The sequence below is a fragment of the Coffea arabica genome, chromosome 10e (assembly GCF_036785885.1).
Source record: "Coffea arabica cultivar ET-39 chromosome 10e, Coffea Arabica ET-39 HiFi, whole genome shotgun sequence".
Classification (NCBI taxonomy): domain Eukaryota; kingdom Viridiplantae; phylum Streptophyta; class Magnoliopsida; order Gentianales; family Rubiaceae; genus Coffea; species Coffea arabica.
The window spans coordinates 17,015,276-17,037,683 of NC_092328.1; the positions used below are offsets into that span (position 1 = coordinate 17,015,276).

Genomic DNA, 22,408 nt, shown 5'->3' on the forward strand with positions numbered 1-22,408 from the left:
ACATCATCAACCAAATACAGGACTAAATGTATTTATAATAAATAAATTGGTTCATCAACTTCACTTGCACTGTGTGTGTTCAAAATCTCTCATAGTTTTCTTCATCAAAAGTACAGTTTCATACTATCCAAGAAGGATACTTGCGATGATCTGCTAAAAACATGAGTTCTAAGTCTTGTGCCGTACTTTCTAACACAAATTTTGAAGAATATTTCTCCATAAAAGAAATCAATGACATCAATATGCAAAGAGGACTCATCATACAAAGGACATTTAAAAGATTAAAAAGCATTAAACTCTTGTTTATCCTTACCTATTTTTAATGTAAGTTTTCCTTCTAACAAATCAATATTAGCCCTTCTTATAACCAAGAATGCTCTACCAAGAATTATGGACATATTAATATCCTCTTTCATCTCTAAAATAAGAAAATTTGCAAAATGATAAAATTTACCAACTTTCATAAATATATGTTCTGCAACACCAATGGAATATCTCGCCAAACGATCAATAAGTTATAGAATCACCATTGTTGGCATAAGTTTGGCAAACTTCAATATCCTAAAAATTGAGAAAGACATTAAATTAACACTAGATCTAAGATCATATAAGCACCTATCTACAAAAATATTCTCAAGAGAACAAGCCACTGTAAAACTCTAAGAGTCCTTCATCTTGATAGAAAGATGATTTTGCAGCGTAGTACTACACTTCTCGATAAGGAAGACTATTACAAATTCTTCCAAAATGACAATTAGCAACCTCAAGCAATGCATTACATATACCAAAACAGCACTTTCTACATTAAATTGCCAATCATCCAAGTCACAGTTTCCAAATGATAGGCTTTCAAAACCAACTAAAGTCCCACAGGTTCAATCAGCAAATTTTAAACGCATGAAACCATCAATATGTAATAATTAACCCGCAAAATCAAAAGGGGGTATGATAAAAATAAAAACATGCAATACATATAACAAATGATAGACTTTCAAAAGCAACGAAAATCCCACAGGTTCAATCAGCAAATTTTAAACGCATTAAACAATCAATATGTAATAATTAACCAGCAAAATCAAAAGAGGACATACTACGCAGATAAAAATAAAAACATGTAATACATAACAAACTCTTATAACATGTATTCCTTTATTCGCAGAGTACACTGAATTTATTTCCAGACTGGCCATTATAAAACTCAAGCAAACATTCAATGCAATGAAAACAGCACTTTCTACATTGAAAATTCCAATATCATCATCAAGACATTATCTAAATGATCGACTATGGTCAATCAGCAAATTTTAAACACATAAAACCATTAAGAAGTAAATAATTCACCATCACAATCAAAAGGGGGTATATTTCACAGATAAAGAAAAAGGCGGACGCAGATTTTGGAGCACCAGAGCACTACCTTTGTTTAATCGCATTTGCAATTAATTGACTACTTGATCCCAACCTCTTCAATAAATTGTCATACATTGTTGGCTTTCTGTTAAAAACAGTATCCTCTTCTACTTCTTCTTCTTCTTTGGTTTCTAATTCAGCCTCAGAATTTTCATTAGACCAATCCTCTAGAACATTTAAAAAAGACAAAAAAAAATCACTAATAACAAAAAAAAATCCTTAAAAGAAAAATAAAATGTAATACTGGCTCACCTGAGTCATTTTCTAGAGGTTGCTTAGGTACAAGTTTTTCTGCTCCAGGATTTAGCTTCAGATTTTTGAACTTCTTAAATGGCTTTGAACTATTCACTCTCTTCAATCCTATATATGATGTACCTATTAATAAGTATAAACAAACATTGCGAAGCAAACTAAAGGAAATTTTACCTCTTTTTCTTGCAAATCCTGGTTTTCCCATTGAAACTTGATTCTTCAAGCTTTGTTGGAGCTCTGGGACATTAATAAGTTAAAGAAGGAGAGAAACCCTAAACAAAATCAAAACCACAAATTAAAAAAAGGGTGTTATACAGAAGATAGAAAAACAGAGTAGCTAGGGGAGAAACAAGTGTGCTACTTCAGGAATCAAAAGGATCCATTAGTTGGTCATTGCTCCATAAAAAATTTTATTACAGGTTCTTCTTCAATGACCTTAGATTTATACAACCACGTGTCAAAAACAAAAATATTGCAGGAATATTGGTTATTTCACAGGATATTGGCATTTTTATAAAAAATTAATCAACTTGTGATGGTTCAGTGGAGCTCCAAAAATGGGGAAATCAATTTCGAAGTCAACTTTGACAAAATTGATTTCAGTGAGGGAAATAAGATGACCAATAGAACGTGGCTTCAGTTACAACTAAAGTCAGAAAAATCTTTCCTCTCGCTATCAAGCTTTGTGATTTCCAGCATCTAGTAATGCAAGTCAAATTTGTTTCAACAATCCTAGAAGTTATAGATTCTAATCAAAGAGCAGAACAATTGACCTTCACAAACATAAAGTCAGCAACATATCTATCACCATAACTTAATAGGAATACTTGAAGTGTGAACCATACACACTCGTCATCAACTCATTTAATTCAACTAATTGGACCTATTATTTATACCATTTTACAACAATAACTATAAACTCTATACGGGTTCACAAATATGAGACCGTATAAGCAATTTTGAAAATCATCCAAACTCAAACAAAAAACATGTGACAGCCCCACCTCTCCCTAGGGCAAACCCTAGGGTATCAGCGGACTGCCTGCCCAGCTCTCGTCAGGACTCAGTCGTTCAAAGTACTAATATCATCAATGAAACGAATGTAACATTTGACAATGCAGGGGATTGAAACCCTAACTCAAACATAATCACTAATCCAACAATTCAGCTTAGTACATATATCATCGCATGCCAACTTACCACGCTTCACTCAAAATTACATAATATAAAGCATCCTTAAGAATTTAAGCTTACAAGTCCGCTTAAACGAAAGTTACAACCTCAAAATGCAAGAACGGTAAAATAAAGCTAAGAAAGCCCTCGATCAAATCCCTTCCCGATCTGTTAAGGAAAACAAAGGGAATGGGGTGAGCTAAAGCCCAGTGAGGTTCCAGGTAAAACAAGTAAACACATAGCCACATAAAATCACAAAATAGCCAACTAAACACCGTACAGTAAAATAACAGTTTAATCACAGTTCAATTCAAGGATACGGGTGGCTTTCAAAAGCCAAAGGTCCACTTGAGCTTGATCATAATTGCCTCCTGTTGACACTCCGTCAACACTTGTAACAGTATATAGGTCCGTAGAACACCACTTTCACCTGTCTCCGTCCACCAAACAATCCCCCACCGGACCCGCACTCCATAAACAATAGTTTGGTAATACTCGAGTATACCAGGAATCCGAGTTTCCAATGCTCAAGGATTCCAATGAAACAGTATCAAGCCGAGGATTTTATCATTGGTGGTGCTGGACAACACAACAAGCAAGCACAACGGCTATGCTTCACCAGGGACCTCCAAGCAAGATTCAATTTCCAGTGAACAGTAAACAGTCCTCAAGGTTTATCAGCTTTCTCGACCAAGCCCTTGCTGGCTCGATACAACCGACTCACCTATGAGGTTGGGTACCCAAACAGTAACAGTAGTTGGTGGAATGTCATCCACGCAACTTAAGCACAGTCATGTATAGCAATATCTCATTTCATGTTAATTCATTCAGTAAGTAGAGCCTTAGTGAAAAGAAAAAAAATAAGGAAGGTCGAGTGCAATAAAGTACACACTCGCCTCAATTTTAATTAAAACAGTGTTTGGCTCAAACAATAACAATTCAATACTTTCAAGTACACAAATATTTCACATAACAAGTAGCAAGTAGTGGAACACTCACCTGTCAAGCAAAAGTAATAATCGACGTCAAACGTCTCAGTTACGATCACCGTCGTTGCCCAAACCTAGGTCAACGAGTGAAAATATTAATAATTGGATTCGTTCCCTACTAAAGTATAGGTTCATTAAGAGGCCAAGTGAGTAGCTTAAGCTACTTAATCTGGCATGCAAATAGGGTCTAAACCACGGTGAAAGTTCATGGAAAACAAGTCTAGTATGTACATGAAAGTTTGGCAAAAGAAAAGTTTCACTAAAGCTCAAAGGCTTCATTATGGGTTAAACTGTCTCGCCCAGCCAGCCTCGGGAAAACGGTCATTGCTCATTGTGGGAAAGTCGCAATTAGGTTCCGTCAGTTGCATTGGAAACTAAGTTCATAAGGCTAAATTTGTCTAGAAGAAACCATTTCCAAAATCCCAAAATAAGTGGCTCAAAATTAAGAAACCAAATGAACTTTCTGGACTGTCTCGGATGAACAGTACCGCCCGGACAGCCAACTTTCCAGACTCACCACGGATCGCTCGGGATGAACCAGAAAATGAGCTTTGTACCGTTTTAAAGCTCTAAGAGTCTACTTTCAATTGCCACAAACGCCACTCAATTCCGATCAGTGAATAACACGTTATGACCTTAACAAGATTGCTGGACAGAAAATTTCTGGACCTAGTCCAGTTTTCCTCCTTTGTTTATAACTCAAAATTTATTCAACCAAATTGGCTAATTTTTTGTAGGCAACCTCCACACACATAACCCAACATATAACACTCACATTTGTAGCCAAAATGTGCATGAAAATATCAAGGAAAAACCGGGCAGCAAGCTTAAAAAGTTTCGGTCAGCACACTTTAAAAATTTATAACTTCTACTCTTCTTGTTATTTTCATTCCTTGCACATAACAAGTATTAGATCCAACTAAATAGGGGTTTAAAACATATCAATACTTCATAAACACACATGAATAAGGGTTAGACATTTCATCAAACACTTGGTATGCATATTAGTAAACCTAACCATTACTTGATTAACTCAAGAAACTAACCCCAAATTCAACCATAACAAGTTGTTTTTCACCATTTCAACCTCAAGTAGATGATATAACATCATAAACCCAAATTTTAAAGATTACATACCTTACTTACAAGTTGCTTTGGTCACCTAACAAACCACCACAATAGAAGCTTTAGGCTTGAAACAACCTCAAAGATTGAAGGAAATTTTCTCACAAACTCTAGATCTTTCTTCTTTGGATTTTTGTTCTTGGTTTTTTTTTTCTAGGGTTCAAGGTAAGTATATGGAGCTCTCTCTCTTCCCCCTTTTTGTGCTAAGAAATTCGGCCAACAAGGGTTAAAAAGGAACCAAGTTTAGTCTTTAAATTGTTTTCTAATTCCTTAGTCAAACAAACCCATGGCTAGGGTTTTGCCACATGGCTCCATTAGTAACCTAGACTTTCTTAATCTTTGACTAATGGTTCTCTTAACTTTCCAAATGTATCCATAATTGTTTAACAACTCTAATCTCACACAAAAATCTCTACTACTTAAGAAAAGAACACTTGGTCAATTTCAAGTGGTGCATTAATTTAAACAAACTCAAGAAAATATTTTTCTTCAATTACAATGAAATGGAATGTTATACATGGAAATTACTATAACATATAGAAAATATATTGTAAGGGCATAGAATAAGTAATTTAAATCCTAGGGTAAGGCACTTGGTACAATGTAAGTGGTGGAAAAAGAAACTAACTCAACAAAATTGTTTTAGCTAAAAGTAAGGATATGAAATGTAATGCATGGAAATTGTTTTAATACATGTAGAATGCTATGCAAGGGTATATTATAAGTGGTGAAATAGTTACAACTAACTCAAGAAAAATGTTTTAATTTCTTAGTGTATACGATAACACATAGGGGATACAATGCTAGGGCTTATAATCCGTGGTTTCATTCTTAGAGTAAGGCATGTAGTTTAGAAAAATTGACTTTTAAAGTGAGGGTTCTCACAAAACATCATTCAAGAGTTGTTAAAAGAGCATGGTTGACAGAAAGAGCAAGCTTTTGCTATTGCACAACAAGAATTTTTGTTTGGGAATTTCATCAAACAGGGGAGGCACAAAAGGCCTTAAACCATTTTGCACAAATCTGTTTCAAACATTTTCGACTAACATTCACCCTCATATATCAAATTTAATCGACAAAATCATTGAAGCATAATTTTCAGGAATTCAATAAGAAAAAACAAAAGAAAGTACAGAGGGAGGGAAAGTTGTTAGGTACCGTCACTTGATAGCAAGTTTTGGCGGGTACCAAGCTTTTTGTGGGTTTCTTTTTCTTTCTTTAGGTAATACTGCTTAGGTGAGAGAGAGGTAGACGCGTTTAATGGCAACTACCTCATGGTCCAGAGTTTTCCACCACTTGAAGAAGAAGACGAAAGGTTGAAGAAGGAAAAGATTTGCGAGAGGAGATAAAAAACGTGAAACTCTTTTGAAGACGGTGGAGGTTGAAGGAAAATAGGTGGGAGGGATTTTTTGAAATATTTTGACACAAACATTTTAACTCCTTGTTCTTTAGAGAAATTGAACAAAACTATTTTAACCTTTCGTGAGAATTTAACAAAATTTTGACAAGGCTAATGAATTGTTTTTAGAGAATTTAACAATATTTTGACATTGCTTAAAAGGAATAAATCTTATATGCACAACAGTGCATACTGTTGTGAATTTCTGTAAACATTACGAAAATAAGAGATCATGCCAAAATTGGTGTTGTGGGGGAATTGATGCTGTGTTAGGGGTTGTCGCAAATGAAATTTGCAGCGTAGAGATAAAGTTAATTTATTTTCAAATTTTTTTAACTGACAATGCAAAGAACAGTGAAAAAAAAAAAACAATAGATGCGGCTATACTTGAGCACTGTTGATCAACTTGGTTGATCAATGGTGCAAAGCTATTTTAAAAAATAAAATAAATTTCAAATGCGGCATCCAACAATGGATGTGGCTATACTTGATCACCGTTCATCATGTATATCAACTTGTGATCAATGGTGCAAAGCTTCTTTTCAAAAAAAAAAAATCAAACGTTGCATCCAACAATAGATGCGGCTTCATTTGAGCACCGTTGATCACAAGTGGATCAACGGTGCAAACTTTAAAAACAAAAAAAAAAAAAATTTGCAGCATCTAGCAAAATTCTTCGCACCATTGATAAAAGTGGATCAACGGTGCTAAGTTTTTTTTTTTGTTTAAAGTCGGACGTCGCATGTTTAGCCCCACCCAACCATGCCCACCAATAGTTTTTTTGGCCATTGATTAAATATTGATCGACAGATGGATATAGTCGATAACAACGATTCAAAATGTTTGGCTACAAATACATCACCGACGAGATCTCCATTTGCATCTTTATACTTTGGTCTCTCCAACTTCTTCTTTCCTTTCTGAGTCTTCCCAATTTCTTTGTTCCATTGCTAGGGTTTTCTATTGAAAAGCTCCTGCAATTGTGGTCCTGCATTTGTCCATTTCCATTGTGTCATCGCAATTGTGCCTTTAGATTTTCTGTCGAAGAACAACTGGCATTGTGGTATTGCATTTGTGCTTTCTCATTGTGCAGCCGATTGTTGGTTTATGGTTTGCTATAACGGGAAAAAGGAAATCATAGATGGTTGTTCGCATTGATTTTCTGTATCGGTCAAAAAAAGCCTTTGCTCAGTGTTGAAGTTGGTGGACAGCTATCACATCAAATTGCTAAGAGGTAACAAGTACGATATGTTACGTTGAATTACATTTAATCAGTTTGATATATGTTATTAGTAGTAATTTGTTAGCTAGTTAATTACCTACTGTGAATTTAGTACATTTGATTGGTATTTAAATTAGCAAAATTAGTAATACTATATTAATAATTAATGTTCATGTTTAGGATTTACAAGTTTTTACATTATAATGTTACTATTGTGTACAAGCAGTCACTAATAATTATATTTAATATGTTCTTATTTAGAATAGTCAAAATTTCTATTAAAAGTAAAGAGTACAAGTAGGTAAAAAAGTAAATACTAAATAGTAATAGTAATAATAATAACAATAAAAGCAAATACTAAAAAAAAGTTGAATAGTAAATAGTATATAGTAAATAATGAAAGTAAAAAAGTAATAGTACTCCCGTATGTTAAATAATAGTAAAAATAAATAATAATAGTAAAAATAATTAATTAATAGTTGAAAAGGACAAATGATAAATAGTAAAGTAAATAGTCATTATAAAATATTTAATTGTAATAGTAGATAGTTAATAATAGTCATATTAATACTGGTTGTAACTAATACTAGCAATTACTTCCTTATAATATATAAGAACGAGTTTAAGGCAAAAATGATCTTTGGATTTCAACCATAAGGATAGGGGCCATTTTGGGGTTGTGAGATTGTTTGGAGTGTTGTTATAACGGAGAGTACAATTGTTGATACAACTTTTGTTTTTGGCTTTGGCATAAATAGTCTTCTATGTGGTAATTGCACATAAAGTGTTGTTTGTAAAAGGAATGGGTATTGTAGGAATGTACAATTATTTTAGTTGTATTAACAGTAGATATAAGTGATAACAACCTTTGTTTCACTGAATTTATGTAAACATCATTAATTGATAACTAAACTTAGCAGAAAGTGGTTTATTGACAAATTAGTGATAGGAATTAATTAGGGAGGGGTTTTTGGAAATGTCATTTTGTTGTACTGATCTTTCAAGCAGTTGGCACAAGTGCTAATACCCTTTGTGTTGGTGTAATTACTTAAAACTCTTTAGTTCTCAATTAAGGCTTGGAGAACATGGTTTATGACAGTTTCATGTCTGAGCATTAGCTTCAGTTGCAGCTCTCCGACTTTTGCTTCAAATCCTACTGTTATGATCTTTCAAGCTTCTTGTAAAGGTTTATTTGTCCTGGTTGTGTACTTTGCTTTCCACCTTGCTCGTTGGGCGAAATTATTCTTGGTGATTCAGTTTGGGGTAAGTGTTGTGGGTTGTTTCCGCTTTGATGGTGTTATTTATCTTCTTAAATGGTAGTTTTTTGTTATGAATTCAATGGAGGCATTGTTAAATTGGGTGTTATTTACAACCAAAAATTTTTTTTGGTGTGGTTGTAATGGTGTCGCTTTACTTTAACAGATTTGGAGCAATTGTGAGGAGAAGCTCTGCTGGGAATATTTGTAATATGGTACGCAATTGTTTAGTAGTAGTATGCAACGCTTGTCAATATTTTCATATAAATGTATTTGATTTATGTATGTATTATATGTGAAATTGTTTCGCTTCTGGAAATACGTGATGCATTTGATTTGTAGCTTGTTATTTGTATCGATGATTTGCTTTGGCAATGAAATTGATCTATTCGTGCATTTATATGTATGGCTTGTTGGTTTACTTCTAGGCATACCTGACACTTGATGTTTTACTTATGGGCATTGGTTTGCTCTTTCGTTGGATATTTGTGCTAATTTTAATGCTTCTATATAAGTGACTAAATGTCAAAAATCTATCTATTCATCTTATTGTTAATACCATCACTTCAACAAAATTGTATTACTATTCATTTCACCGATTAGTAAAACAAATGACCTCATTTACAACAATTTTTTTTATTTGGATTTAGCTATAATCCAATGAGTTCTGACTACAATCAGCACCCTCAACTACAGATAAATTTTTAAATGTTCGTTAACTTATTTGATTCTATTGTAACTACATTCAAGAAAACTTGCAGTTAACTTATAATTTAGTCCTAGAAGATAATTTTATCTTCTTCAAGTTCATTATAAAAATTCCTTGGATTTAAAAACTCAATACAAAAAAATGAATTTTTTTAGCTTTTTTATTAAAAATATAAAAAAATGCATTTATTTCTCTGAAAATAATGAATAGATTTATTTCAATTTAGTTTTTCATTCTTATTTCAAAAAACATTTAGTTGAATTGCATCATTTCAATTTCTGCAATGACAATTTTAATTCATTTCACCTATTAATAAATTTATGTTAATTCATTTTCTTATTTATGTTGTTATTACATAAAACACAAAGTACCAATTATCTTAAATTACATGTATCAAACTCCTACGCATTGCATGGGCCCCCAGTAGTAATAGTAATACTTGTACTACTAAAAAAGAATAGTAACAAGTGCGATATTAATAAGAAAAAAAGTCATAAGTAGTAGTAATTACTTACAAATATTAATAGTAGTAATAGTGCAAAATAATAGTAATAAGTGTTTAATTAATATTAAATAGGAATCATTAAATATTACATATTCATAGCACATGTGCTGTTAATTTTATCTTAATGACAAATTCATTCTTGTTTAATTATTCTACGATTTAATACTACTGCATATTATTTCGTTCATGATTATTTTTTTTTGGATGTGATAAATTTTAGTTTAGCTAATCTAAATTCATGTTGAGAATCACCTGAGTGCTTGAATCTAAAATAAATAATATTCATAAAATTAGGTACAAATATGTCCACGGATCTCGCATTGGTGATTCAGTTTTATTGGGGAGGAAAAATAGTAGAAATCGAAGGAACATTTTCATATGATCCTCCGAGATGCAAAAAAGCCATTTTAGTAAAAAATTGCATAGGTTATTTCGAGCTGGTTGATAAAGTGTACACTTACATGGGCCTAGATTGAACTGCGTTCAATTTAAATTTGTGGCGAAAACAAAATAGTATATTTTAAACTTAATTTTTGCTTAAAAGCATAATACATTTTAGGACCATTTTTTTTGTTTAGGATCATCAATTATGATTTAGGGTTTATAAATTAGGGTTCAAGTTTTTTGAATTAGGATTTCAGCTTTATAAATTAGTATTTAAGATTTATTAATTTGGATTTAGGGTTTATAAATTAGGGTTTTGACTTTATAAATTAGAGTTTAAGATTTATAAATTTGGATTTAGGCTTTATAAATTAGCATTTTTTATTTATAAATTGGATTAAGGGTTTATAAATTACAATTTAGGGTTTATAAATTAAAGTTCAAGTTATATAAATTAGGATTTTTGCTTTATAAATTAGTATTTAAGATTTAGTAATTTGGATTTTGACCTTATAAATTAGGATTTGACTTTATAAATTAGAGTTTAAGATTTATAAATTTGGATTTAGGCTTTATAAATTAGCATTTTTGATTTATAAATTGGATTAAGGGTTTATAAATTACAATTTAGGATTTATAAATTAAAGTTCAAGTTTTATAAATTAGGATTTTAGTTTTATAAATTAGTATTTAAGATTTAGTAATTTGGATTTTGACCTTATAAATTAGGATTTTGACTTTATAAATTAGAGTTTAAGATTTATAAATTTGGATTTAGGATTTATAAATTAGGGTTTAGGCTTTATAAATTAGAGTTTTCAATTTATAAATTTGGATTAAGGGTTTATGAATTATGATTTAGGGTTTATAAATTAGGGTTCAAGTTTTATGCATTAGGATTTCAGCTTTATAAATTAGTATTTAAGATTTATTAATTTGGATTTGGGGTTTATAAATTAGGATTTTGACTTTATAAAATAGTGTTTAAGATTTATAAATTTGGATTTAAGATTAATAAATTAGGGTTTAGGCTTTATAAATTAGGGTTTTTGATTTATAAATTTGGATTAAGGGCTTATAAATTACGATTTAGGGTTTATAAATTAGGGTTCAAGTTTTATGAATTAGGATTTCAACTTTATAAATTAGTATTTAAGATTTATTAATTTGGATTTAGGGTTTAGAAATTAGGATTTTGACTTCATAAATTCGAGTTTAAGATTTATAAATTTGGATTTAGGATTTATAAATTAGGGTTTAGGTTTTATAAAGTAGGGTTTACGATTTATAAATTTGGAATTAGGGTTTAGTTATTATATTTTAGGGTTTCATTAAAAAAATAAAAAAATAGATCTATGCATGTGGCTATTAGAAAGCTCGCCGCATGCACTATTGCATGCAACGAATCATATTCAAAAAAAAAAGTGAAAACAAATTTTTCCTTCTCAATCGTAAAAGAAAAATGGAAAAGAAAATTGGTTTTTTTAACAGCCGATAATTTCATTTGCGGGGACCCTTCAATTATCACACAACACCACTTCTCCGACTTTTTCTCTCATTTGCATTATATTTGGAAATTCACCGTTTTATTGCACCGACCGTTTATTTTGAACCCAACAAAATAAATGGTTAGTGAGATAAAACTCAAGTAGAACAAACTAAACGGTTAGTGGAATAAAACCCAAACCCAATAAAATAAACAATTAGTGAGATAAAATCCAAACCTAATATATACACTATCACGGTGGATATATGACACATAAGTAAAATTTTAACTTTAATTTTAAATTTAGATAAGTTATAATGTATCTAATGGTGATTGTGTATACAGTGTATAAAAAATTAATCCAAAATTGATTAGATATGAATCTTTTTGAATTTTGTTTTTAGTTATTAAACCCGGTTTGGTGCGGCCACGGCGGCACTGGAGTTAAGTGGAGCAGACGGCACAATTGAAGGTGGGTGTTGCGGCGGCAAGGTCAGGGGGAAGGTAAATGAGCCAAGCTATGGCAAAGAGGGGGAGGCTAATGGGCCAACAGATGGGGACAGAGGTAGGTTACAAAGGGACGAGAGGAGGCGAGTTCAGCAGGTGTTTAGGCCGAAAGAGGGTCTGGCGGTGGAGAGGGCAGGAGGGAATTGTGCAGCAGAGCATCCGCAGGCATCACTTGCTCTTGATGAGGAAAGGAATGGGGTGGCGGCAGGTTCAGATGTGGATATGGGGACATCTGGGGTGAGATCGAACGCACTACAGCAGAGGAAAGGTGGTGCGGAGGAGTCCAACGCATCTGATGGGGTGCCGTTGTGTCTTCCGCGACTTCTGGTGGCTAAGGATGACGAGCAGGATGCGCTCTGCGCTTGCGAGGTCGGGCAGGATGTGGAGGAAGGTGAGATGGCAGTCGGTTGTCTTGTGGTTGAGGAGGTTATCCAGAATGCTGCCGAACAGGAGATCGAACGGATTGCTGATTTGGTATGTGATGAAATGGTGGAGGCGCGGTTGGATGAGGCTTTGGAGGAAGAGGAGGAGGGAATGGAGGATCAAGCACAGCAGCAGATGCGTGGGGGCCAAGGAAACTTGTCCTCCTCAGGGGAGTATGTACCAGCAGCGGGTAATTTATCTCCACGGGGTACGGCGCTGGCGGAGGGAATTGGTGCGGTTGAGATGGGAAGGCCTTTGGAGCAGCCTCGGCAGGTTCATGATGATTCGTTTCGAGTGGTCACAGGCAAGTCAAAAGGCGTGCGCGCAAGGTTTCCCTCTGATAGGGCCCTGCGATCTACGGTAAGGGCTTCTCAAAATTCTTTCCAACCTTTACCTCATGATTAATGCATTGTTCTGGAATATAAGGGGTATGGTTAAAGCATCCCATTTTCGTAGGCTCAGAAAATTAGTTGTATCTCATAACATTCAACTGTTAGTTGTATGTGAAACGCATGTCCGGATGTCGTTAGCAGAGGATTTTCGGGTTAGACTGAAGTTTGATTATGTGATTTCCCACTCTGCGGGGCTGTTGTGGGTGATTTATAAGTCTCCTTTTTGTTGTTCTTTCATGGGTGACGGTGCTCAATTTTTAAATTTATCTGTGCAACATCCCGGGTTGGTGAGTTCGGTGTCCTTCTCGACGGTACATATGGCCACCACTGGGGAGGAATGGCAGGCTCTTTGGGCGTGGTTGCTCCAATGCAAACCCTCACACGGCCCCTGGCTGGTGTGTGGCAATTTTAATGTTGTTATTGGGGAGGAGGAAAAGAAGGGGGGTCGTTCGTTTACAGTAGCTGAGGCCATTGATTTTGTGACTTTCATGAGTTCTGCTGGATTGGTAGATGGCGGTTTTTCAGGTTCACGTTTTACTTGGTGCAATAATCGCCATGGTCAAGCTATGATCGAGAAACGTTTGGACCGCTTATTGATGAATGTGGAGTGTTTTGATGCTGGTCTGTCAATTAGTGTTACTCATTTGGAACGTCATCCCTCCGATCATGCACCATTGTTACTATCCGCTGGTACAAGGTTGGATGGCAAACCCCATATGTTTCGATTCATCAATGCTTGGGCGGATCGTGAGGATTTTTTGGAGGTGGTGAGAGAGTCATGGCAACAAGAGTGTGGTGGGCCTCCTATGCATGTGCTCTGCTCTAAGTTACAGAGACTCAGGCGGCATCTTCAATTGTGGAACAAGGACCGTGTGGGGAATTTTTCAGACAATGTAGCAAAGGCAGAAGAGGAGGTTGGAAGGTTAGAGAGAAGATTAGAGGATGGGGGGTCGGAGGAGGTGCATGTGGAGCTCCAGTAGGCTCAGGCCTCATTCAAACGTGCGTTAGCCATGGAGGAGTCACTGTGGAGGCAGCGAGCTCGGGTTAAATGGCTGGCCTTAGGTGATCGTAACACTCAGTTCTTTCATTCGGTGGTAAAGCAACGGCGTATGACCTCCATTATTCATTGGATTCAGAAGCCTGATGGGGGATGGGTTAATGAGGATGTGCTCATTGGCGAGGAGGCGGTGCGGTATTTCTCATCCTTATTCTCATTGGATGATGCTCCTGGGATGCGGGATGTAACTGATGTTATTCCCCGTTTGGTATCTATGGAGGACAATGAGCGGTTGGAGGAGGTTCTGGCCTTGGAGGAAGTCCGGCAAACAGTTTGTGAAATGGATGGAGATAGTGCTGCAGGTCCTGACGGGTTCTCTGGCCGGTTTTTCTCTGCTGTTTGGGAGATACTTGGGTGATGTGTATAACGCTGTCCAGAGTTTCTTTTGCGGCGCGGAGCTTCCCAGGCGGATCACTGCTACATCCATAGTGTTACTCCCGAAGGTGCAACAATCGAAGGATTTCTCACAGTTTCGCCCAATTAGTCGGTGAGAACCCAAAAAAAAAAAAAATATTTTCACATGTTCTCAGTATTATTTTATTTTTTTTGCCTCCATTTTATACTTTCATTGGAAATATTAAATTTTCTATGCATTTTTATAAGTAAGTATAATTTTAAATCATTTTCATGGTATAAATTAGCTTATGTAAAGTTTATGTAAAGTTTAAAGAGTATTAAGGACGTGGGGCCGCTAGTGCGGTTAGTCGGGTAAAATTTTGGCGATTAATTGAAGTTTTGTATAAAAGGATGTTATTTTATAAGGTGATTAGTGATAATTAGGGATTAGCTAGGTGGATTAGTGTTAGAAGATTAGGAGGTTGGAGGACATTCTAGAAAGCCAAGTGGCTTGAAACCATTGCAAGTTGGACCTTTGACCAAGACCATGATTTCTTCTTCTTATCTTGACCAAACCTTTTGTTTTCATCATTTCTTCTTCTTGTAAGCATGATGGACAAAATTTTGAGAGAGAAAAGGGAGAGAAAACACAAAAAAATTCAGCCTTGATCTCTTGCTTAAATCATGAAGAATCCAACGAAAAATCCTAATCTACACCGATCAATCTTGAGGTAAGCTTTGAGAGAAGCTTTTGGTGAAGTTTTAGAAGAAGAAAATCTTTCATCCCTCTTGATTTGCTTGTCACCTTTGGGTTTAGAGGTAAAGAGTTGAATACGGCAAGAAACTCTCTCTCTACTTCAAATAATTGTAAATTAGTGGCTTATAGTTGCAATTTTGGTAGTATTATGCAATATTTCATGGTTGGAAGAAGTGATATGGAAATTTTCAGTTTTATTGGTGAATTTTCTGCCCATATATGAAGCTTAAAGGTTGGCCATGATTTACTAGCTTTGATATGTGACATATCTAGTGTTTATGTGTTAGTTTATTTTGCCTAAAGAAATTTCCAGCTTGGATGCATAAATTCCAGCTTAGAGTTCCATTGGTAGTAATCTGCCCTGTTCTTCCCGGTTCTGTTTGGCCATGATAGAGGCTGAACTACCCTTAGCACAAAACATGATAGTTGTAGAGAATGATGTTTTATAGTTGTCTAAAAAATTTCAGCTCAATCGGAGCACTGTAGCTCATGAAAAGATAAAATTACCCCTGAGACTGCTCTAGGTAGAGTCCAGCAGACAGTTTTGACGTTTCCTCATGTTGGCTGCGTTTTTCACCTTGATCCGTACCAAACCAGTCTTTGGCCAAAACATGAAAATTTTATCCCTATGTTTTAGTATTCCAACGCCACTGGAATCACCTCGTTTGGACTTCAGTAGCTTGAGTTATGGTTGTTTACGCATAGTGCGGTTAACTTGCCCGAATGTGAGATTCTGGTTCTGTAAATGGCAATTTTGACTTAGATACACTACAAACAGGACTGAGTGGTCTTCATCAAAGTTGTAGGCCTTTGTCTTAGCTTCGAAACAGTATAAATTGTACCTCAATCTGATAAGCGTAGCCTCGGTTGTGTCCGTTACGCAAACCAATGTCAAATCTGTCTTTTGTTTCTTGACTCAACCTTCATTTTCGCACATGTTTCTAGCTTGATTTTGTACTTGTATGACTTGGAACCTATAGAATGGCTATTGAAATGCGATAATTTTGTGTGTGGCTTTGGGATTGATTGAGAAAAATAATGAAGCCATAAATGGCTGAAAAATAGGTAAATACAAAGGGCGTGCTACCCAAATTTACACTCGAGGATTAGGTAACGATTTGAGAGCGAATACCATATGAACCATCTAGGATATTTGCGTCTTCTTTTATTGAGGTATATAAGTTAGAATCTGGCCGAAACTTGTACCCTTGGAAAATGAAATTTTCGACTAATAGAAATACGTTTTTTTTGTCACTTCAACTCAAATGGAGATTTTAAAGTTTTACGAGTGAGCATAAGTTTTACAAATATTTTACTGATGTCCTTTGGTTTAAATGTACTCTTTTCACTACAAAAACCATATTTATACTTTGTTACTAGTACGTATTCGAATTTTCTTTGAATCACTTAAATCTTTGATAGTTGAAGCATAATGTGTTCTTTTGATTATATTAGGGTTCTTTGGTGATTAAGGGTAATATCCGGAAGAACAGTTTGGACGTTATTTTACGTAAATAGGTGAGTGTTCCTTGTTTGTTATGTTTCTCTTGACTATGTGGCTTGTTATGGATGTTTAACAACCTGTTAAATGCTTTCAATGATTGCTTAAAATGAGTTTTTTAGGCGAGTGTGTACTTTATCGCACTCGATCTAAACGAATAAAAAGTTTTCAATGAATGAATGATTAAATGCTAGTTGCATATGGATGTAAGCCTTTTGACTAAATTGGGCCCTGCCCTTCGTTACCGATCGACTCGAGCCAGAAGCGGACTCGGTCGGGCGATATGGTGACCCTGGGTGAATATTTGGTATACTCGAATATTACCTTGTTGTCGGGTGGAGCATGGCCAACGTCCAGGAGGGGGTGAATGAAATGAACGAACGAATGTCAATGCAAACGAGGGTTTTACTTACAAAAATGCAATTTTAAATGATTGGAGGAATAAGGGGAATGACAGGAGAATGAACGAACGAATAGCTCCCTGTGAGCCCGTATCCTTTTAATGAATGTGTTATTATCGCTTTCCATTGTAAATGTTTCTTGAACTATTGATACTCTATGATTAATGTATTGGATTGATTGTTTGATTATGTGTTCGGAACCTCACTGAGCTTTTAGCTCATTCCTTTAGTTTTGTTTTCCTTAATAGGGGAAGGCGAGCCAGGACGGGAGCTTTGTATAGACTAGCTTAGGCTAGATCTCTGTTTTTGTAATGGTTCTCGCCCTAGTGCTTGGCACGGGCTGGATGTATGCAGAATTAAGAACCTTTGTATATTCGATGTTTGTACTCCCTCTTGAGATAGCAATGTATATATTCTTGTGGTTTTATTCAGGTTTTAAGTGAGGACTGTGGTGAACGACTGAGTCCCGGCGAGAGTTGGGCAGGCGGTCCGCCGAATCCTTTGGTTCGCCTTAGGGGGAGGTGGGGCTGTCACAGTTGGTATCAGAGCCTGTTTCGCGTGGTCTCTGCGCGGAATGAGCCTGGACTAAGTGGTGAATAAGTAAGAAGGACTAAGTGCTCGTTCGAGTATAAGCTGTGACTTGTGAATGTTATAGGCCTTACATTTTCTTGTGGTATTTGAGGACCATAGATAGGTACGTCAGGTAGGAATTTCGATTGTAGATAGTTTGCTCTTGGGACTGGCCAGCTCGAGATGTGAATTATCTTATTTCGGATTCTTGTGCCCGAGTACTCCAGAGTTGAGGCGATGTTAAGTATTTGAGACTTGCATTTTGGGAACATGAATAGGCTTTGTCTGGCTAAAATGAGTACAAGGGGTCAATGGACATCTAGTTTGGATAGTAAGTGACGTGAGAGACCGGACGGGATTATTTAACTGAGACTGGGATGATATCGCCTTTTCTTTTGATTTGCCCTTATGTTATGACATGACATTAGTTTGTGTACTTGTGTATATGATTATCTGTCTAATTTGATATGTATGTGTGTATTTGACCATCTGTCTTTTGATATATGGTGTGTTATGTGTGTATATGTCTATTTGTGTATTTGGTGTGCTAGAATTTAGTTACTTTAATCAACTTCCTGCATTTATCCATTAAAATATTTTTTGGATAAGAGAGAGAGAAAAAAAAAAGGTATAGGGGGAAAAATATATATATTGACGGGAGACGTAGCCGTGGACATGGTCGTGGCCGTGGAACTAAGCGAGCCCAAGAGCCAAGAGAAGAAAGGGAAACAACAGCTGAACAAAGACAAGGATCGAGAATGCCACTTGTACTTAGGAACTTATTATGACCCATTGTTTTGCCTGGCAGGCTATTATCTGAGTTCCAGCGACTCCGTGGGATGGCACATTGGGTTGATATGTATAAGAAAATCGCAGTTCTTCGAGACGAAGTAGAGGTCCAAAGGAGACTAGCCGAGTACTGGGAAGGGTGATGGAAGCACAAGTATCCGGAGAAAATTGAGCTCTTACACAAGAACTTAGAGCTAAAAAGGAAATACGAAGGGATTTCTGAGGAGGCCTTAGCAAGGGCACAAAGTATTACTCCTATAGAGGTTCCGGAGGAAGCTCAAAGGACAGAAATTGCCAGGCCACAAGTAAATCTCTTTCCTGCAAAGAAAAGGGGTGTACCTCGTAAACGTCAAAGGCCAGAATAGGGTGAGCGGTGTAGGCCATTCGCTAAGATGGGTTGTGGAGCGGGTGGTGTGAAAATTTTGGAGACGCTTAGGGAGGATACTCCGGGAGGAAACCCAAGCGGAGAAGGATCACTGAGAGGTGTCTCACAAGGAGATCAAACCTCAATCCCTTTCCCATTTTGTGGCTATTGCAGAAAAGTCAACCATCTGGAGGTAGGTTGTTGGAAAAAAAGGGGAAGATGTCTGCGCTGTGGGAGCGCCAAGCATCGGATTGCTAATTGCCCGGTTCAATTGCGTGAAAAAAGGAACCCAGCAACCAACCGAGACCGACCCTGGACCGACCCTGGACCGTCCAATAGAGAAGGGACTGGAATGAAGATCCTCGTTTCTTCCAAGATGTAGAAGGTAAAAGCCATTGATTACTTTAGATTGTGATAGGAAAATTTCGAGGATGAAATTTCTTTAAGGGGGAGAGAGTATGAGAACCCAAAAAAAAAAAAATATTTTCACATTTTCCCAGTATTGTTTTATTTTTTTTGCCTTCATTTTATACTTTCCTTGGAAATATTAAATTTTCTATGCATTTTTATAAGTAAGTATAGTTTTAAATCATTTTCATGGTATAAATTAGCTTATGTAAAGTTTATGAAAAGTTTAAAGAGTATTAAGGACGTGGGGCCGCTAGTGCGGTTAGTCGGGTAAAATTTTGGCGATTAATTGAAGTTTTGTATAAAAGGATGTTATTTTATAAGGTGATTAGTGATAATTATAGATTAGTTAGGTGGATTAGTGTTAGAAGATTAGGAGGTTGGAGGACATTCTAGAAAGCCAAGTGGCTTGAAACCATTGCAAGTTGGACCTTTGACCAAGACCATGATTTCTTCTTCTTATCTTGACCAAACCTTTTGTTTTCATAATTTCTTCTTCTTGTAAGCATGATGGACGAAATTTTGAGAGAGAAAAGGGAGAGAAAATACAAAAAAATTCAGCCTTGATCTCTTACTTAAATCATGAAAAATCCAACGAAAAATCCTAATCTACACCGATCAATCTTGAGGTAAGCTTTGAGAGAAGCTTTTGGTCAAGTTTTAGAAGAAGAAAATCTTTCATCCCTCTTGACTTGCTTGTCACCTTTGGGTTTAGAGGTAAAGAGTTGAATATGGCAAGAAACTCTCTCTCTACTTCAAATAATTGTAAATTAGTGGCTTATAGTTGCAATTTTGGTAGTATTATGCAATATTTCATGGTTGGAAGAAGTGATATGGAAATTTTCAGTTTTATTGGTGAATTTTCTGCCCATATATGAAGCTTAAAGGTTGGCCATGATTTACTAGCTTTGATATGTGACATATCTAGTGTTTATGTGTTAGTTTGTTTTGCCTAAAGAAATTTCCAACTTGGATGCATAAATTCTAGCTTAGGGTTCCATTGGTAGTAATCTGCCATGTTCTGCCCGGTTCTGTTTGGCCATGTTAGAGGCCGAACTAATTTTACAACAAAACATGAAAGTTGTATAGAATGATGTTTTATAGTTGTCTACAAAATTTCAGCTCAATCGGGGCACTGTAGCTCATTAAAAGATAAAATTACCCTTGAGACTGCCCTAGGTAGAGTCCAGCAGACAGTTTCAACGTTTCCTCATGTTGGCTGTGTTTTTCACCTTGATCCGTACCAAATCAGTCTTTGGCCAAAACATGAAAATTTTATCCTTATGTTTTATCATTCCAACGCCACTGGAATCACCTCGTTTGGACTTTGGTAGCTTGAGTTATGGTTGTTTACGCACAGTGCGGTTAACTAGCCCGAATATGAGATTCTGGTTCTGTAAATGGAAATTTTGACTTAGATAAACTATAAACAGGACTGAGTAGTTTTCATCAAAGTTGTAGGCCTTTGTCTTAGTTTCGAAACGGTATAAATTGTACCTCAATCCGATAAGCGTAGCCTCGGTTGTGTCCGTTACGCAAACCAATGTCAAATCTGTCTTTTGTTTCTTGACTCAACCTTCATTTTCGCACATGTTTCTAGCTTGATTTTGTACTTGTATGACTTGGAACCTATAGAATGGCTATTGAAATGCGATGATTTTGTGTGTGGCTTTGGGATTGATTGAGAAAAATAATGAAGCCATAAATGGCTGGAAAATAGGTAAATACAAAGGGCGTGCTACCCAAATTTACACTCGAGAATTAGGTAACGATTTGAGAGCGAATACCATATGAACCATCTAGGATATTTGCGTCTTCTTTAATTGAGGTATATAAGTTAGAATCTGGCCGAAACTTGTACCTTTGGAAAATGAAATTTTCGACTAATAGAAATACGTTTTCTTTGTCACTTCAACTCAAATTGAGATTTTAAAGTTTTACGAGTGAGCATAAGTTTTACAAATATTTTACTGATGTCCTTTGGTTTAAATGTACTCTTTTCACTACCAAAACCATATTTATACTTTGTACTAGTACGTATTCAAATTTTCTTTAAATCACTTAAATCTTTGATAGTTGAAGTATAATGTGTTCTTTTGATTATATTAGGGTTCTTTGGTGATTAAGGGTAATACTCGGAAGAACAGTTTGGACGTTATTTTACGTAAATAGGTGAGTGTTCCTTGTTTGTTATGTTTCTCTTGACTATGTGGCTTGTTATGGATGTTTGACAACCTGTTAAATGCTTTCAATGATTGCTTAAAATGAGTATTTTAGGCGAGTGTGTACTTTATCGCACTCGACTTAAACGAATAAAAAGTTTTCAATGAATGAATGATTAAATGCTAGTTGCGCATAGATGTAAGCCTTTTGGCTGAATTGGGCCCTGCCCTTCGTTACCGATCGACTCGAACCAGAAGCGGACTCGGTCGGGCGATATGGTGACCCTGGGTGAATATTTGGTATACTCGAGTATTACCTTGTTGTCGGGTGGAGCCTGGCCAACGTCCAGGAGGGGGTGAATGAAATGAACGAACGAATGTCAATGCAAACGAGGGTTTTACTTACAAAAATGCATTTTTAATTGATTGGAGGAATAAGGGGAATGACAGGAGAATGAACGAACGAATAGCTCCCTGTGAGCCCGTATCCTTTTAATGAATGTGTTATTATCGCTTTCCATTGTAAATGTTTCTTGAACTATTGATACTCTATGATTAATGTATTGGATTGATTGTTTGATTATGTGTTCGGAACCTCACTGAGCTTTTAGCTCATTCCTTTAGTTTTGTTTTCCTTAACAGGGGAAGGCGAGCCAGGACGGGAGCTTTGTATAGACTAGCTTAGGCTAGATCTCTATTTTTGTAATGGTTCTCGCCCTAGTACTTGGCACGGGTTGGATGTATGCAGAATTGAGAACCTTTGTATATTCGATGTTTGTACTCCCTTTTGAGATAGCAATGTATATATTCTTGTGGTTTTAATCATGTTTT

At 35.8% G+C, this 22,408-nt stretch overlaps 2 protein-coding genes across 6 annotated transcripts; one reads left to right on the forward strand and one right to left on the reverse strand.

The window, feature by feature from the left end:
* Positions 1 to 473: 473 nt before the first annotated feature.
* Positions 474 to 6,338, reverse strand: LOC140004391 (uncharacterized). Its single transcript, XM_072066613.1, has 7 exons — positions 6,108 to 6,338; positions 3,835 to 3,898; positions 2,943 to 3,003; positions 1,837 to 1,934; positions 1,663 to 1,770; positions 1,418 to 1,577; positions 474 to 561 (listed from the first exon to the last, which is right to left on the reverse strand). The coding sequence occupies exons 4-7, from the start codon at positions 1,865 to 1,867 to the stop codon at positions 516 to 518; spliced, it is 345 nt and encodes a 114-aa protein (XP_071922714.1). The 5' UTR covers positions 1,868 to 1,934; positions 2,943 to 3,003; positions 3,835 to 3,898; positions 6,108 to 6,338; the 3' UTR covers positions 474 to 515.
* Positions 6,339 to 7,191: 853 nt separating this feature from the next.
* On the forward strand, positions 7,192 to 22,399 carry LOC113712848 (uncharacterized). 5 transcript variants are annotated; one of them, XR_011821671.1, is made up of 5 exons: positions 7,192 to 7,582; positions 8,993 to 9,041; positions 12,315 to 14,776; positions 21,525 to 21,587; positions 22,220 to 22,399. XR_011821671.1 is itself a non-coding variant. In XM_072066611.1 (3 exons), exon 3 carries the CDS (start codon positions 12,640 to 12,642, stop codon positions 13,243 to 13,245), a length of 606 nt encoding a protein of 201 aa, XP_071922712.1. In that variant the 5' UTR covers positions 7,192 to 7,582; positions 8,993 to 9,041; positions 12,315 to 12,639; the 3' UTR covers positions 13,246 to 13,306. The 5 variants fall into 5 exon arrangements, 1 of the variants encoding a protein (XP_071922712.1); XR_011821669.1 differs by lacking the exons at positions 21,525 to 21,587; positions 22,220 to 22,399 and adding exons at positions 16,838 to 16,900; positions 17,533 to 18,392; XR_011821670.1 differs by lacking the exons at positions 7,192 to 7,582; positions 21,525 to 21,587; positions 22,220 to 22,399 and adding exons at positions 8,079 to 8,833; positions 16,838 to 16,900; positions 17,533 to 18,392.
* Positions 22,400 to 22,408: the final 9 nt, after the last annotated feature.